Source organism: Dunckerocampus dactyliophorus, chromosome 2, assembly GCF_027744805.1.
Source record: "Dunckerocampus dactyliophorus isolate RoL2022-P2 chromosome 2, RoL_Ddac_1.1, whole genome shotgun sequence".
NCBI classification, from domain to species: Eukaryota; Metazoa; Chordata; class Actinopteri; order Syngnathiformes; family Syngnathidae; genus Dunckerocampus; species Dunckerocampus dactyliophorus.
Genome location: NC_072820.1, coordinates 30,760,714 through 30,778,211, shown reverse-complemented (window position 1 = coordinate 30,778,211; position 17,498 = coordinate 30,760,714). Strand labels below are relative to the sequence as shown.

Here is a 17,498-nt window from a genome sequence, read left to right as displayed (position 1 = left end):
CGAGCTCCTCACCCTATCTCTTCGGGTGAGTCCAGCTACCCTACGAAAAAAAAACTCATTTCAGCCGCTTGTATCCGCGATCTCGTTCTTTCGGTAACTGTATGTAATAAAATAAAAATTATTGCATTATTTCATTGATATTGTTCATTGTCTTACATAAAGTAGTTTTATTTATGAGCTTGACAATTCTCAAGTAAAAAAATTGCATTTACTTGCTATCAAATTGATACCAAAAATTGCAGTATCGTCCATCCCTACACCCTGTCCATGATGGATGTTGGCTAAGCTGACATCCATCATGGACAACACCTCTCACCCGCTACATGACACTGTTGTTTCCCTTAGCAGCTCCTTCAGCAGCAGACTGTTACGTCCTTCATACCGACCGCTGTCAGGCTCTACAACACCTGCACCACCTGAACCATGTTGTAGTCAATATGTATTCTTTATACTGTATTCTTTACTTGCGTATCTTGCTTGCTGCTGTAACAAGTGAATTTCCCCGCTGTGGGATAAATAAAGTACAAATACAAATACCCCTTCAGACTTGTGGAAGTGTTCCTAACTTGTATGCCCATGACGTGAGTGGGCGTCACTTAACGTCTGCGTGCACTGTGAGGTTGGGCTAGTGTTTCTAATTTAAGTTAAACTTTAACTCCCTTGTTGCTTATCTATTTAATTCCAAACGTGAGCGGAAAAAAATTACAAAAGGAGGATAGCGAGGGACGGCCGGGGGTCGGGGGGTGGAGTGGGGCGGGGGCAACCACAGGATCAGGTCATGATAACACATCTGGAATAAGAGGTGGCGAACAGCAGATGGCAGGCCAGCCTATTGGAGAGCAGGAAGTAGGCGGGACGTTAGCGTTGATTGGCCAACGGGCCGCAAAGCGCTCCAGTGTCTCACTTTGATGCGTTCGCTGCGGACTCGACTCTTCTGTCTTTCTTGTGGCCGACAGCACTACACAGCGTGGCTACAGCACAGCTTCATAGCCACAGAAACGGTCCACGGCCCCTTTGGTGAGTTAAAAAAGCGCCTTTCATGCTCTTTATTGTGGCCGCTTGTCACACAGGACGTTACGCAACTGAGCGATCTTACACATAGCATCACCACTGCTTACATAGCATCCATCCAGCTTCCCTCGCACTGCTAGCCAACAAAAGCACCAGCCTCCTGTCTGCCAGACGCTTACAGGTGTTTTTCTTTCGCTCCGTGGGGGTGTGCATCAAGAGCATCCGACAGGCCCCAAACACCACCACGATGACGGAGGCGGAGGAGAAGAAGCCGCAGCAGCAGCAGCAGCAGCAGAGGAAGAAGCAGGAACAGGAACGGACGTCCAGTAATGGTGCTCCGGAGGCCTGCAGGGAAGATGTTTTTGACCACACGTACAAGGAGAAGGAAGGCCCCAAACCTCCGCTTATCATCGTGTGGAGGAACGTCATCCTGATGACTCTGTTGCACACGGGTGCCGCCTACGGAGTCTTCCTCATCCCGGCAGCCTTGACAGCCACCCTGCTCTGGTGTAAGTACATACACTTATTATTTTTTCTTGCAATCGTGCCACCGTGGCTGATGTTTGCATAGATTGTGAGAGGTTTCATATCACAACATCCACTTTTACACCGTTTTCAACTGCACGGGCTTTGTTTTTAAACTTAAAAGTGTAAAAATAAGTCAACCGCGACATTGTCGACGCGTTCTACTTTTGTAAAACATTTTTAAAGGAAAATTCACTTTTTTTTTAATTTTTCCCATCATCGACAATCTTTATGTGAGACATAAACACACGTCTTTCTGTTTTCTGTGCGTTCTAAAGATATAAAAGCAGCTAAAAAGAGGCTGCTGATTAACGCACATCATGGGACACACCTATTCTGCTTGGAAAGCCCGCACGATTCATCAACTTTGCTTAAATATGTTGTATATTGTTTGTAATTATGTGCTACATTGTAAGATTTTTGAAAGCGAATGGTAAATTGACGTGTCAGTTAATTCGTTTTTCCCCTGTAGTTACAAGACAGTCCGCCAGGCTGCCAGAACACCGATAGATGAAGTAAGCACATGGCACTTTCCCATCCCGTCTGACTGCTACACTAGAAACGTGGAGGAAGAATCACACCGTGGCACATTCGTAAAGTCTATGGAGTTGACAGTACAAAGGGAGCAGCTTGTTCCCAAACGGAATTCCATGTCAGTTGTTTGGACACACTTTTTGGCTTCGACGACGTCGACCAAAAAGTAATGAAGTGCAAACACTGGAAAAAAATAGTTTATGTGTCCAAAGGTAATACATCCAACCTTTTTCAGCACTTGGAGCACAATCATATTACCGAATATGAATAGTGCATGGCACACCGATAGACGCCAGACGATTAATTTATTCAATATAAAGGATATAAAGTTGTGGAAAAATTAGACCACCCTTGTTTATTCAGTTTATTGATCCATTGTAATGCCTGGTAGAACTAAAGGTGCATTTGTTTGGACAAATATAATGATGATAACAAATACAGCTCATAAGAGTTGAATTTAAGAGTTGATATCTAGCAACTTCCATGGTTTTCTTGATCATAACCAAAATCACTTAAGTTCTTACATGAATAGCTATAGCATTGTACTGCCAAACAATATAAGTCTTATAATCTATTTTTGTTGTCATTGATATATTTGTCCAAACAAAGGTGCCTTTGGTTGTATCAGGCAGTAAAATGAACAAGAAACAAGGATGGTTTAATCATTTTTTCCATGACTGTATATTTTGCTTGCAAAAAGTAAGTTTTATTCTCCTTTTTTAGGAAAATCAATTGTGATTTTTTTTTTTCACACAAGATTTTCATTCTAGTTGTGTGTTTTCGGTTCCATTGTTCCAATAAATAACCCTAAATTGTTTATCTGTGCAAATTCATTTCACTTGTTTCAAAATTATACAAATATTTACAGAATAAATAGTTAACTGAAACTGAAACCGTTAATTAATTTGATTTTTTGCCAAAAACGCCCAGCCCTACCTCTCAGCTAAAGCAGAGGAAACAAACGCATCTCGAGGTAGATTGGCGACTTGCTTCAGTATATTTTTCATCAAAATAGTAGTCATGCCAAAATGTTGTGTTGTTGCTGGATGTTCACAGTAGCCGAGTGATACTAGCAAGTATTTCTTTTACAAAAGAGGAAGGTTTAAGAAATGACAAAGCAAGTACAGAGAACGAGAGACAGATGGACGCCCACCTCGAATTCTGTACTTTGTGGTGATCATTTCACTGATGACTTTTTGGAAAGAACACCTTTACAAGAAGCATTTGGCTAGAAAGTACGGTATAAACACATTTTGAAAAGGGATACTATTCCACCGGTACACAACAAAGAAGAATGACCACTGCGTCAAAGTTGCCGCAGGGCCGAGTAAATCATGTCTTATTTACATAATATCTGCTAAACAGTATTCCACGATAGCGACAAGGCGGCAAAGCATTATACACCTTTTTGACAGCAATATGTTCACAGTGGCGGACGGAGGCAGCGGCGATCGGCGGCGAACATTTATCCACATATACAATCAAACAGGCTATAAAAACCCCTTGATGCTCATTAAGAAGTCAATTTAAAACAATTGAAGCATAAGCAACTCCAGAGTAATTTACATTTATCATTCTGTGTTTTGAAGGCGACCAATCTTCATCTCCATGTCTTCAGGCTTAAGTCCATGTTCTGCAAGTTCTCTGTTCATCTCCAAATGTTTTTCTTCTTTTCTCCTGAAAAATTATTGACACGTCGCTCAAATCTTTGCTATAATCACTGTTCACATCCTCTGTCTCGTACACCGCTGTTTGTTTACCTGAGTGATAATACCCTGATCACGTTTGGAAATGAGGCTGAACTGCGAGAGCTAGCTCGTCATGGCTGGTGCCATGAACTATAAATCTAAATTACCGTTCGCTTTGAAAAATCGAACAATGTAAAACATAATTACAAACAAAACAATTACAAACAATATATAGCACATTTAACCAAAGTTGATGAATCATGTCAAGGACCCTTTAAAACATCTCCAAAAGCCACCAAGGTTGTATGCTTTTATATACATACTGTAACCATGTAATAACAAGCACATTCATGATAACATGTAATACTTACAATATTTTGCCGTATTTTGGTCATATTTAAGCATTACCGGAACTTACTTCCTGGGCGCATTGATTTTACATAGCAACATAGAAAGGAACGCTCGACCTAACATTAACTTTTCCAAACTCCAAAACCAAAAAACTAATATGTAGCGTTACAGTTCAGTAGTGGCATGAGGCATTTTGAGCGAGTTTGTGGTGAAGCGACATACACGTGTCACATAAGAATTGTGTATGATGGGCAAGAAAAACAACAGATACATCGAACCAAAAGCTTCTCTTAGTAAAGAATGTTGATTGTGCACATGCAATTCAAATCATATGCAAATATGTAAAAGAAGAAAATCTCCAAAGCTTCAAGATCTCCACAAATCAGTGTTCTGCTTGCTGCCATTCAGGTGCATCATGAGTCTCTCCTCAACAACAAACAGCGGCATTACACTAGTGTGCTACACTGGTCACTAGTAACGTTACATTGATGAGACAATAGCCGCCGCAGGAAGTACGCTGTCAATGCTAACGTGTGAGTCTGTTAGGTCGTATTTATGTCTAAAATGGCTTATTTTGTGTTGTCTACTGTAGTGGGTAATATCAGCGTTAAAGTGACGATAGGGTGTTATTTCATGTCTAGAGGGCTCTAAAGTTAAAAACATTTAGAAGGTGGTAAACAGGTTTTTATGCTACTTTGTGGAAATTCACTTATAACCGTCGACTCTGGAACCAATTAACTGCAATAAACGGGGGATTACTGGATTACCCAAATCTCGTTTTGTTGGCATACGTTTCTTAAAAACAAGCTAAAGTTGATGGCCCCTTTGATGTATGCTAACGTCTCACAAGACTTGCCTGACTTTTTGACTTGTGCATGATGGTGGTTCAACCTCTCCAGACTCTTTTGTAATGTGTTTAAAAATAAAAAAAAATAAAAAAAAGGCCAAGCATGTGTGGTAAACTGAGCTCTTAGGAGGTACATCGAAGCCTTGCAAGATTTGCCAAAGTCTCATCATGCGTGCGTGACGGTGGTTCGATGTCCCATGGCTCTTACGAAATCCGTTTTTGGGGGGGAAAAAAAGCTAAAGTTAATCCTTGAGTGAGTTTAGGCGCAAGTCTCGCCAACGGCTCGCCATGCATAATGGCGATTTGACCACCCGACCTCCTTGGTTTTGGAATGTTTTGCATGAAAAGCTGTTTTCACTGTTCAGTGCCTTGATGTATCTATATACATGCAAGTGGGCGGGAGTATAACACCTAAGCGGTGCTTTAATTGGCTGTCTTTGATGTACTTATCAGAGCTGCTGGGAAATAATATCAAAGTTGCAAGGTACATGTAATGCATACAGTGTGAATAAATGATGCAATCATCATGCGCTGCTGTATGAGTCAGTCACAGTGCCATGTGACATGCCTTGACTTGCTGCTTATTCAATCGCACATCTTCTAAGTAGGACGACATGATTGTTATGGTTTGTGCGTTTCTCCACAGCCATGCTTTGCTTCTTGATAAGTGCTTTAGGAGTGACGGCAGGAGCTCATCGATTGTGGAGTCACAGGTCGTACAAGGCGTCTTTACCGTTAAGGATCTTTCTAGCCGTGGCTAACTCTATGGCCTTTCAGGTAAGCACCACTCCCCCGGAAATGACCTCCCCATTGGCCACCGTCTTATTGAGGCCCTTTATAATCTTCACTTTTTGAATTTGACCCTCAGAATGACATTTTCGAATGGGCCCGGGACCACAGGGTGCACCACAAGTACTCCGAGACGGACGCCGACCCGCACAATGCCACGCGGGGATTCTTCTTCGCCCACATTGGCTGGCTGCTGGTGCGCAAACACCCCGACGTCATCGAGAAAGGACGCAAGCTGGAACTGAACGACCTGCTGGCTGACAAAGTCGTCATGTTTCAGAGGAAGTGAGTACGCAAAGACCCCCCCGCTGGTTGGTAGCACTATGAATTCAGGGATTTAAATTACCGTATGTAACAATAAATTAAGTTGTTTAGAAATACAAATTAACTTGAATCTATCGCTTATAAGCAAGACGGAGCCACCAGGGTGTGCTTTTAGATGGCGGGGGGGCAGCACTGGCTGCTTGTTGAAAAGACCAGTACGTGCATTCATGTTGGCCTCCAAACATGTCCAATAAGACTAGATAAGTGTGATAGAGTCGCTTTTTAGAAACAGAATCTATCAGGGTTTGAATATTCGCTAGATATAGCGACAAAGTGGTTACGTTCACAACACTGATCCCTGCTGCTACGTCTTCTTATTCTCTGGTACACCAGGTGTGTCTACCAGCGTATGAGGTGTGATGAAGAAGCAGCGTAACGATGCCATCTACTGTACAGAGTTGGAACGACGACCTACATTCACAGTCCCATTACAATGTGTATGAGCGAGGACGAGCAGGTAGCGCCAAATTTATTCGTGGCGGATTCTCCCCCGTATCCAATCAGGACTGTGGTGGCCCCCTTCCTGATTTCCTTATTTCGTCGTATGATGCACACAGAACAATGACCAACTTAGTGCGGCGTCTCCATTCTGCTCCATTCTCCTTGCGCTGTCAGGCGTTCAGGCGCACTCGTAATTGTGAGTGTTAGGCACTAATTGTTTTTCAGTTTTATTCACGTACCCCCTGTTACAATTGCCGTACCCCTGGGGATAAGCATACCCTACTTTGGGAAACTAGTCGCCATGGCAATCTCCATACCCATTTGTAGTGTTTATTTTATAATAGATATTTTTTTTTATTATTCCTTAATTTGAAGCATATTTTATTTGAAGTGATTTATTGTTTTGTTTTTTTTGTTATGAATGTTGACGCTATTGAAGGATTTTTCTATTTTCATTCTATTTTCTGTTGGTCTGCCAATCCATTAAGTGTGTTTTGTGTAATTTGCCACATCGTGAGGTGCTGGCAAAGCTTGTGTAAGAAGTGTATGTACAGTATAAACAAAGTGACGTAAGAAAAGATCCAATGTTGAACATGCAGAGACTGCAAATGTTTAATGTGCATTCAGCAGCTAGTGTGAGTCAGTCTGGTTTAGCAAGGTTTAACAACAAAGCACACTGCCATTGACCCACAATGTGGAAGTAAACCATGACCCCTCCCTCACACACACGCACACACACACACACAAAGAGTATGCTCACACTGCTAACGCCGCCCCCTGTCTCTCTCTTTGCAGGCACTACAAGCTGTCGGTGCTGCTGATGTGCTTCTTTGTCCCCATGTTCGTGCCTTGGTACTTTTGGGGGGAGACCCTGTGGGTGGCGTACTTCATCCCGGCGTTAATGCGCTACACGTTGGTGCTCAACGCCACCTGGCTGGTCAACAGCGCCGCGCACATGTGGGGCAACAGGCCGTACGACAAGAGCATCAATCCCCGGGAGAACAAGTTTGTCACGTTCAGTGCCATAGGTAGGAAAGACACAGTGACATAGTGTGTGCTACACATGCAGGACCACTTTGCTCCTCGGGGGGCAGTAAGTGGGACGCGCATGGGCTTTTACTAATATGGAACAAATGAGTCAATGAATCACTCTGCAGCTAACGCCAAAGAAAGTTAGCCGTTCATAAGTTGGTTCTGAAACCTTTAACCTTTAACCTTTAACGCCACATTCTGGAAAAACTGGAAATTTCCAAGCATCAACAAAAAAAAGTACATTTGAAAGCCGCTCGACGTCACTACTAATCGAGGAAAAGCGACGGACCAATCGATGTAGTGGGTGACAAACGCACTACATTGTTGCCGAAAAACATGCAACTTCAAATTTTGCCCATCCATCCATCTTGGTCGGGGTCGTGGTGGCAGTAGCCTAGGTAGGGAAGCCCAGACTTCGGGTAAATGGAGAGCTTTGCCTTGCTCAGCTCTCTTCACCACCACGGACCGATGCGAAGTCCGCATCACTGCAGACGCTGCACCAATTCAAATTCAAATTTTGTGATTTTACAAACAGCTTTTTCCTGTGTTTTTTTTTAGATACTGTGTTGCGATCCAACGAAAAGCATGTATCTCCATATTTTGACACATTTTGAGATGACACTTTTGTCTTGGTGTTCCAGGTAAAAAGAAACAAGTCACAGAATTGGGGAGATAGAGTACCAGTCAAGATTGGACACGCCTCCATTTGACTGGTACTGTAAGTTTTTACAAATTTTAATAGTGAAAATCCTTTAAAAAAGTGGACTTTACTGTTGCTAGGTTTACCAACAACAAACACTGAGAGCAGAGGGTTTTCACTATTAAAAATGGTGGTTAATTTACAGTAGCAGTCATGTTTGGACGCACTTACTCACTGCTATAAATGTGGGGTGTCCAAACTTTTGACTGCTATTCTATATGCTTTCAATACGATCTCCAACTTTGTAAATTTTTTATCAGGGAAAACAACCCAACAAAATTAGATTTTATCTATACACTCCTGATCAAAATCTTAAGACAAGTTGTAAATGGCAAGAATTGACATTTTGCACCGTTGGATCTTGAGTAGGTTCTAAGTTGAGCTTCAAAATCAAACATGTTTTGAGGAAGCAATTTATTTTAAAGGGATACTTTTTTGACATGAAGTTGTATGACACCCCCATCAACAGTGTAGTCCATCAACCGTGACTTACTCCTCACTTTGTCCCGTGAGCTGGTCAGATTTCGGTGATGAGGGAGGTACTGTAGTTCCGGTTAGTTGGTGGGGCCACTTACGTAAAGAGTGTGGCTTCTCGAAACAATGTGTTCAAAAGAGTAACACATTTGCATCACAAAAGTGCCTCCTTGAAATAATCACACCTCACAATGGCTCGACCGGTCGTATCACCACGCGCTGTCGCCCGTCCATTGTTGTATATGTGTTCCACAGTGTTTACATGTGCGGATGAAGATGATGAGTCTCGCGTCACGGCGGCCTTCTTCCGCTTTAAGCGGATATATAAAAATACAAAATGATGAATGGATAAAACTAAAGAAATGAGCCATAAATGTAAAACTACAGAATTATTCACTAGTTTTAATTGGCACACTTGAGGTGTTTTCAAACGTCCGACTAGTACTGTATATGCTTCAGATAGGATTACATTATTGTCAAATAAAAAGCATGTATCGCCAACTTTTTACAATTTTTATCTTGGGGGAAACCAACAAAAATAAAAAGTCTGAAGATTTGGAGATATATGCTTGTTGTTTTACGGCGATGAATCCGGTATTTTTGATCCCTTCCTGATTTCTTATTTTTTGCATGTTTGTCACAATTAAATGTTTCAGATCATCAAACTAATTGAAATATTAGTCAATGACAACACAACTGAACACAAGAAGCAATAAAACTTTTTATCATTAATTGATAAAAAAATCCAAACCTGCACGGCCCTGTGTGAAAAAGTGAATGCACCCCTGTTAAAATATAACTGAAATTAATTGAGATCTATCAGTCTGGAAAAGGTTATCAAGCCATTTGTAAAGCTTTGGGACTCCAGCGAACCACAGTGAGAGCCATTATCCACAAATGGCGAAAACATGGAACAGTGGTGAACCTTCCCAGGAGTGGCCGACCAACAAAAATTACCCCAAGAGCGCAGTGACGACTCATCCAAGAGGTTGTTCCAAGACGAAGACTGCTGAACAAAAAGAACATTAAGGCTCGTCTCAATTTTGCCAGAAAACATCTTGATGATCCCCTTTGGGAAGATACTCTGTGGTCTGACGTTGAAATTTTTGGAAGGTGTGTGTTCCATTACATCTGGCGTAAAAGTAACGCTGCATTTCAGAAAAAGAACATCATACCAACTGTAAAATATGGTGGTGGTAGTGTGATGACCTGGGGCTGTTGCTTCAGGACCTGGAAGACTTGCTGTGATAAATGGAACCATGAATTCTGTGGTCTACCAAAAACTTCTGAAGGAGAATGTTGGGCCATCTGTTCATGACCTCAAGCTGAAACCAACTTGGGTTCTGCAGCAGGACAATGATCCAAAACACAGCAGCAAGTCCACCTCTGAATGGATGAAGAAAAACAAAATGAAGACTTTGGAGTGGCCTAGTCAAAGTCCTGACCTGAATCCTATTGAGATGCTGTGACATGACCTTAAAAAGGTGGTTCATGCTCAAAAACCCTCCAATGTGGCTGAATTACAACAATTCTGCAAAGATGAGTGGGCCAAAATTCCTCCCCAGCGCTGTAAGAGACTCATTGCAAGTTATCACAAATGCTTGATTGCAGTTGATTGCAGTTGTTGCTGCTAAGGGTGGCCCAACCACTTATTAGTTTTTTTCACACAGGGCCATGTAGGTTTGGATATTTTTTTTTGCTCCCTTAACAACAAAAAGTGTACCGTAATTTAAAAACCACTTGTGTTCTCATTGACTGATATTGAAATTAGTTTGATCTGAAACATTTAAGTGACAAACATGCAAAAAAATAAGAAATCAGGAAGGGGCAAACATGAAAAATATTTTTGTGGATGAAACAAAAGACTATGACATAAATTTAGTCAAATTGGGTGTAATGTATAGTAGGATTACATTTTATTGTTGGGAGAGGATCGATTTTGTTTTCGTATGACAGAACAATTTCAGTCAGACATTTGTAACTTGAAAGTGGGATATTCCACCAGTGGGATAAATGAAATGTTGTATTTTGTCGCAGGTGAAGGCTTTCACAACTATCACCACACGTTCCCGTACGACTACGCCACGAGCGAGTTCGGCTGCAAACTGAACATCACCACCTGCTTCATTGACTTCATGTGCTTCTTGGGCTTGGCCAAGGACTGCAAGAGAGTGTCCCACGAGATGGTGCTGGCCCGGATACAGCGGACGGGTGACAGTAGCTACCGCAGTGGCTAAGCAACTTGGGCTGCCTCCAGCAGATGCCAACGGAAACCTCCACGAGTCCTTTTTGACTGCGATTCCATCTCAAAGTCAAGTCGGCTTCACGAGGGCCTCGACCACATTTTCTGCTTGTTTTTTGTGGTTTTTGTAGCTTGTAACTAATTTGTGAAGCCGGATCATTACGATTAAAAAAAAAAACAAAAAAAACAAACACAAAACAAAGTCAACCCCCTGCCTTTCTAAAAGTCAGGCTTAGGTCTTGCGCACATGTTTTGAATTTGAAGTGAATTCATTAAAAAAAAACACAAAAAAAAGTTAGTCCTTCATTGCTGTGCATTCTCCATGCCAAGGTCAGCCATAGTTTGTACTCTACGCAGTTATTCATCCCAACGACATAACTACTAAGCCGGGAAGACCTGCTTTCACATTGTCTCTTGGCAAAAACAACGAAGAAAAAACAAAACGTATTTAATTTATCATTTGTTGCGAAATAAAGGACTCGGTTCTAGTGCCAACTTTTTTTTCTTATTTGTCATTTTGACACAGCCGCTAGTTAGTGCTTTGTGGACGTTTTTTGGATTTTACCGTGGCTTCGCTTCCTCTCGAGACTTTATGCAACATCTCGATGTAGCAGCCGGGTCATGTGACCGAGCCATGCATGCATGATTGTAGACGATGTACGTGCTGTTGGCGAGCAGAGGTGGCGGTAGCGAATTAACCCCCCCCCCGGCTATACGTGCGTCGGGTTTGCGTAACGCTTCTACGATCTTATTTATATGTATTAATTGTTTTTCTTAGCGGCTAATTAATAAACAAGTGTCGCTCTGATCGGACCCGCTAGCCTCCTAAACAGTTTTCGGAGCTTCTATCTCAAATTACTGCCCCCAACCCTTCAAGATGAGTCAGGAAACTACCAAATGCCTTATGACTTGCAGCCACACTCAACTCACACTCAACTTTACAAAATATCCGAAACAAAACGAGAGAGCCCCGTGTTTACAGGCTGAGGCGTCAGCATAGTTGATATTTATTTAAATTAACATGGTCTAACACTGGAAAATGACAAGAGGAGGTTCGGTAGATGGCAAAAACATCTGATTACTCGCGTAAAATACCACCTGACCCAGCAGCGCTCTATGCCAACTTGTTAGCCGTGCGAGCCGCCCCACTGAAATTCATCGTTCTCGTAGCGACAAAAATGATCTCAAAAGGTTGAATTGTTTTGTCAACTGCTCAGTTCTATAAATAAAAGTTCACAATATTTTCAAATACACTTGGTCATTCTTTTTTTTTTTTTTTTGGAGGGTGCATGTTCAACGGAGCAAGCTAGGGGTGCTCGAGTTAAATATAACATTATTTAATGCTGGTGTGTTATTGCCGCTGGCCTGCCAAGCAAGGAAGAACTAAAAATGGCCATGACGGTTAGCACAGGACACAGAGGAATGTGAGGGAGGCAGTCATGTGTGCAGGAAGGTACCCTCTTACTACAATCCACCATACAAAACTGTGTAAAACTTACAGGAAAACTGCACTTTGATTTGGAATTCTGCCCATCCCAAATCCTTATGTGAGACATGAACACACGTGTTTTTTCTGTGCATTCTAAAGATATAAAAACTGCTTTCCGACTACAAAACCTGCTATTAAAACACTTCCAACAAGGTTTTATGGTTTATTTTACATGCTGGGACCATGTAATAGCAGGCACAATTATCATAACATGTAATGCTTACAGTATTTTGACATGTTTGGGTCATTTAAAGCATTCCTTCCTGTGCTCATTGATTTCACATAACCACATAGAAAGGAACGCTACACCTAGTGTTTCTAAACTCAGCAAACAGCAGCAGTGGCGGCAGCGCCAATATGTAGCATTACCTGTCGGTAGTGGCCTGAGGCATTGTGAGCGAGTGTGGTGAAGCTAGTCACTAGCCGGTGTGGTGTGGCAAGGTGTCACTATACCAGTGACGTAGTTCTTCGCCGTAACAATGTTAATATTGTTGCTGTCGCTTGTTAATTTACAGTACAGGTCACATTATGTAAATGGAGCATTGGTGGTGGTTTTTGGAGGATTTTCAGAAGGCTTTATAGGCGGAATAAGTGCCATTACGTGCATTCTTAGCTGCCTCTTTTTTTATCTTTAGAACGCACCTTTAAGTAGTACTCTTTAAGTAACACCACAAAAAATGTCGACTTTCTTGCTTTTCTTATGATTTCTATAAAATGTTACCTAGCTAGCCACTAGATAAATAATTTAAAACAAATTAAAATGTGTATTTTTGTGTAACTGCCACAAAAATTATTAACTTTTTCACTTTTTATTCAATAGTATGCTAAATTATGGCTGGCTTGCTAAAATGAATTGCTATGATTAATTGTACATGTCTTGGCTTTCCTACTTTACCTACTTTCCTATCCTACTACAAGATAGATAGGAACGTTATAAATTGTGTGGGGCTTTTTTTAAGTAACCACCACAAAAAATGTTGAATTCCCTTCTTTTTGAACAATACATGCTACTTAACAGCTTGTAGTTAAACGATTGCATAAATTACAAATGACGCAGAGTTTTCATAGAATGCATTTTCTTTGCTAATTAAGTCAAACAACCTTTGCTAATGTTTGCATTTAATTTGTTTAATTTTGCAATGTTTTAGTGGTTTTGACCCCTTCAGGCTTCAGAGTGCATGCTAAAGTTTGCATTTAATTTGTTTAATTTTTCAGTGTTTTAGTGGTTTTGACCCCTTCAGGGTTCACAGGGCAGTCCAGCAGACAAAGCATGACTCAGACTTCTGGGGTGTGGCGTGATGTTTGGGAACATTGCCATCTCCCCCAACCATGCCTGCATGACCAGAGGTTACTGCAGTTCAACTTTTCCCAAAACACACGCGCACACAAATCATGTGACATCACACAGCGTCTGACTGCAAGCAGCCAATCAGAGACAAAAGTGCTGACTTGTGATCCCCCTGGCACCAATGGCAACAGAGGGGGGCGCGTTATCCACCTGCGTGCTAACACTGTGAATTGGACATGTTTGTGATGCAACTAGTCCCACAAGTCAGCACTCAACTATCCTGCAAGGGAACAGACAGGGAGATGCGTTTAAGCGCCCTTCCAAGAACTGGGGCCGGGTGGGAGTAAAAGTAATGAATGAAGTAAAGTATGAATATCTTCTTTCCTAAGTGCCAAATAGCCACATTAAATGATTTACTCTCAACCACACAGAGTTGTTGTAAATACATACTAGCAACACAACAGCCTTCATTTGTTTTATAACAATTTATGAGCCAATTTATTAGCAGTGTTATTTCTCATTTTAGGGGAATGTTTCAAATACTTAAAATTTGAAAATTATTGGCACACATTACAAGCCATTTTTTTTACAAGACTAGCTTGAAATGCGTATTTCACCTACTGTATTTTTTTTAACAATTAAAAAGAATGTATTTTATTAGTATTTAAATTTTGGATTTTTTAAAATTAATATCTCATATTTACTTTAAATTATATTGTACTTTTTGTACTATTGTACTTATACCTTTTTCTGGTTTTATTTTTTTTAATTATGATGTAGCACTGTATTTTTATTTATTATACTTGATTATAGATTTTTAGGGGGGAAAATGTACCTTTATTCACCTTTCAACCTATTTCCATCTCCAGCTTTAATTGCTTTTATCACAATAATTTCACAGTATATTCTACCAGTTTATAAGCAGAGTAATTTATTATTTTTAGGGCAATGAACAAAATGTAAAAAACAATTATTGGCACACATAAGCCTTTAAAAAAAACAGGACTTTATTCAAATGTGTATTTCACCTACAGTATATATTTTTAAACGATTAAAAAGCTATAGTAATGTATCAGTATTTTAATGATTTTTTTTTTAGCGATTTTTAATTAATATATTTAACTTTTTTATTTTTGTATTTCAATTTTTCATTATATTGTATTTTTTTCATACCTTTTTGTGGATGCTAAACTTATTTTTATTTCCTTTTCTTTTTTTTTTACACACATTACAAGCCTTTTTTTAAACATGACTTCCTTAAAATGTATATGTCACCAGCGGTATATTTAAAATATAAAATATTTGTAATATTTAATTTTATTTATATTGTACTGTAATACCTTTTTGTGGATTCAATTATAATTTATATTTTTAAAATATGTTACAATACTATATTTTTATTATATTATGATGACATACTGTAGTACTGTATTTTTATTTGTTATTGTATACAGATTTTTGGGGAAAAAATATACCTTTTTTTAACCTTTTTTCCATCTCCACTTTTCATTTCTTTTTATAACAAGAATTTCCTAGTATAGTCTACCAATTTATAAGAGTTATTTGTTTCAAATACTAAAAATTAAAAAATATAAACAACACAATTATTGGCACACATTACAAGCCTTTTTAAAAAAAATACCTGACTTCCTTAAAATGTGTATTTCACCTACAGTATATATTTAATTACTATAAATACTTTAATATTTATTTTAAATTATCATATGTCTATTAACATCCGGCTTACCACCTCCCCCTTCTTCCTCTACCACTACCACTCACAGTATCACTCACACCTCCGCCGACAGGCCACAACCGGCACTGCACCCTTCAGATGCTCCAGTCACTATCCAGCCGGTCTTTTCTGCCAGATGACAGCATCCAAGAACGCTGCCTTTATGACGCCATACCGTCATGTCTCCTTACGTGCATTGCTGATGTCTGGGTTACGCATTACTTCACACTTTTCAGCACATGACAAATCATTCATATTTGCAAGACGGAAAAACATGCTTTTAACTGCCCAGACTTGAAAGGAAACTATTTTATTGAACCGTGTTAAGTTTGCAAATTCTATTTTAGTCATGTTTAAGAACAACTATTTTGATGGACTAATTATACATATGTAACGGAGTGTAGATGTGCTGTGATAAATGATGGCAGAAGTGTTGCAACAGCGCCTGTTACTGGTGAATAGTGGCATGTGCAAATTGCTGTAGAAAGTGCTCTAGGAATGAGACATGGTGAGGCACGTTTTTGCACTGTCCGGGATATTTGGTGATTTAATGTTTACTGTGTCTTTATATTTTGTCATATACAATGTAATGTGCATTTGATAGCGTTCACTAGTTGGTATGAGTCCAGACTGCACTTTTGAGTGAAGTTTTATAGACTTTAATGCAGTTTCTTTGTTGAACTAACTTGTAATCATTTGTGTGCAATGTTGATTATCCCGTGACCAAAGTCGCTGTTTCTACTTGTTGCTACTTTGCTAATGCTAATTGCTGGGCCTCATTTTGTATCGCACGCTGTGCAGCAGCAGCACTGATCTGTACAAATAAGTCTGTACTGGATAGCTCATAAGTCGCACGCCGCTGAAGCCAAAGAGACGCCATCTTACTACTCACATACCGTAGTGTACAAAGCAGATGAAGAGGCTCGCAGAACATCTATATTTTAAATTAAAAAGCGGGGAGATTCTCCCATTCCTTCAAGTAACGCAACCTTCGTCCCTTAAAAACGATTTGATACGTTATTCTCTATCTTTTGGCTATATTAAATGTACTTTTCCCCCTTCCAATTCTCATTGCCTTTGGGACAAAATTCTACTGTGCACCCTGGGTCAGCACTCTTCTATAGCAATGCATAGTTTTACTCCTCTAGTAAAAGATTTAAATTTTAACTGCATATCCCATCCCTTTTTTCCACTAAAATCCATGGTCATGATCCTTTACTTTTTTCCCTTTACTTTCCTACATTTCACTATGCTCTCGTCTGTACAAAATATGAATAATTTTGTTTGTGTTATGAAATAGAAATAACCTCTTTTCTGCTATAGAAATATATTTGAACAAAAACCACAGGAATAATATGTGATAACCACAATGTGTAATAATCATAAACACATACACCCCCCCCCCCACACACACACACACAGAAAAAACAACAACACTGAAACAAAACCATATGCTTCGGGTAAGACAATACGTTGTTTGCAATCTCAAACATACCGGTATGCATGTTCAGTAATATTATTTTCCAGAACATACCATATGAATGAATCCTTTTACGTCAGTCATTCAGCAGCAAAAAAAAAAAAAAAGTTGTTTATCCAAATGAAGGGTCATGCCGGCTCAATTGTATGCAAACTGGCTTGCTAACCGCACTGTATACAATGCCTGGTAAGCATCATGGAAGCACTGAGATTCTCCCATTCCTTCAAGTAACGCCTTGGAGAAATACATATTGAAGAAATACATATATCATGATATAACAAAAAAGTACGTAAATTTCCTCTTAGCTATTATAGAGCTATATAAACATATCAATTCTGGACATACATTTAATCAGAGGAATTTTATACGATCGAAAATATCTGAGAGATCGACAGTGCAAAACCCTTAAATTATCAATCATAAATGTACGTTTCAATCATACTTACAGGTGAAATGTTCGTCCACAGCCTTTGAACTGGCGATTTGTGCAGTTAATAGCTGCAGATGCAGGTATCTTAAGGCAAAATTTGTTTCCAATCCGAATTAAT

General features: G+C 39.9%; 1 protein-coding gene across 1 annotated transcript; it reads left to right on the top strand.

Moving 5' to 3' along the window:
• Positions 1 to 853: 853 nt before the first annotated feature.
• Positions 854 to 12,600, top strand: scd (stearoyl-CoA desaturase (delta-9-desaturase)). Its single transcript, XM_054767398.1, has 6 exons — positions 854 to 1,017; positions 1,229 to 1,520; positions 5,603 to 5,733; positions 5,825 to 6,030; positions 7,306 to 7,538; positions 10,754 to 12,600. Exons 2-6 carry the CDS (start codon positions 1,259 to 1,261, stop codon positions 10,951 to 10,953), a joined length of 1,032 nt encoding a protein of 343 aa, XP_054623373.1. The 5' UTR covers positions 854 to 1,017; positions 1,229 to 1,258; the 3' UTR covers positions 10,954 to 12,600.
• The last annotated feature ends 4,898 nt before the right edge of the window (positions 12,601 to 17,498 follow it).

Bases quoted from the DNA above. Each gene is read 5' to 3' on its own strand.
- scd (XM_054767398.1), top strand. From the start codon at position 1,259: ATGACGGAGGCGGAGGAGAAGAAGCCGCAGCAGCAGCAGCAGCAGCAG. The intron at 1,521-5,602 runs GTAAGTACATAC...GTTTCTCCACAG, and splicing joins GACAGCCACCCTGCTCTGGT to CCATGCTTTGCTTCTTGATA. The intron at 5,734-5,824 runs GTAAGCACCACT...TTTGACCCTCAG, and splicing joins CTAACTCTATGGCCTTTCAG to AATGACATTTTCGAATGGGC.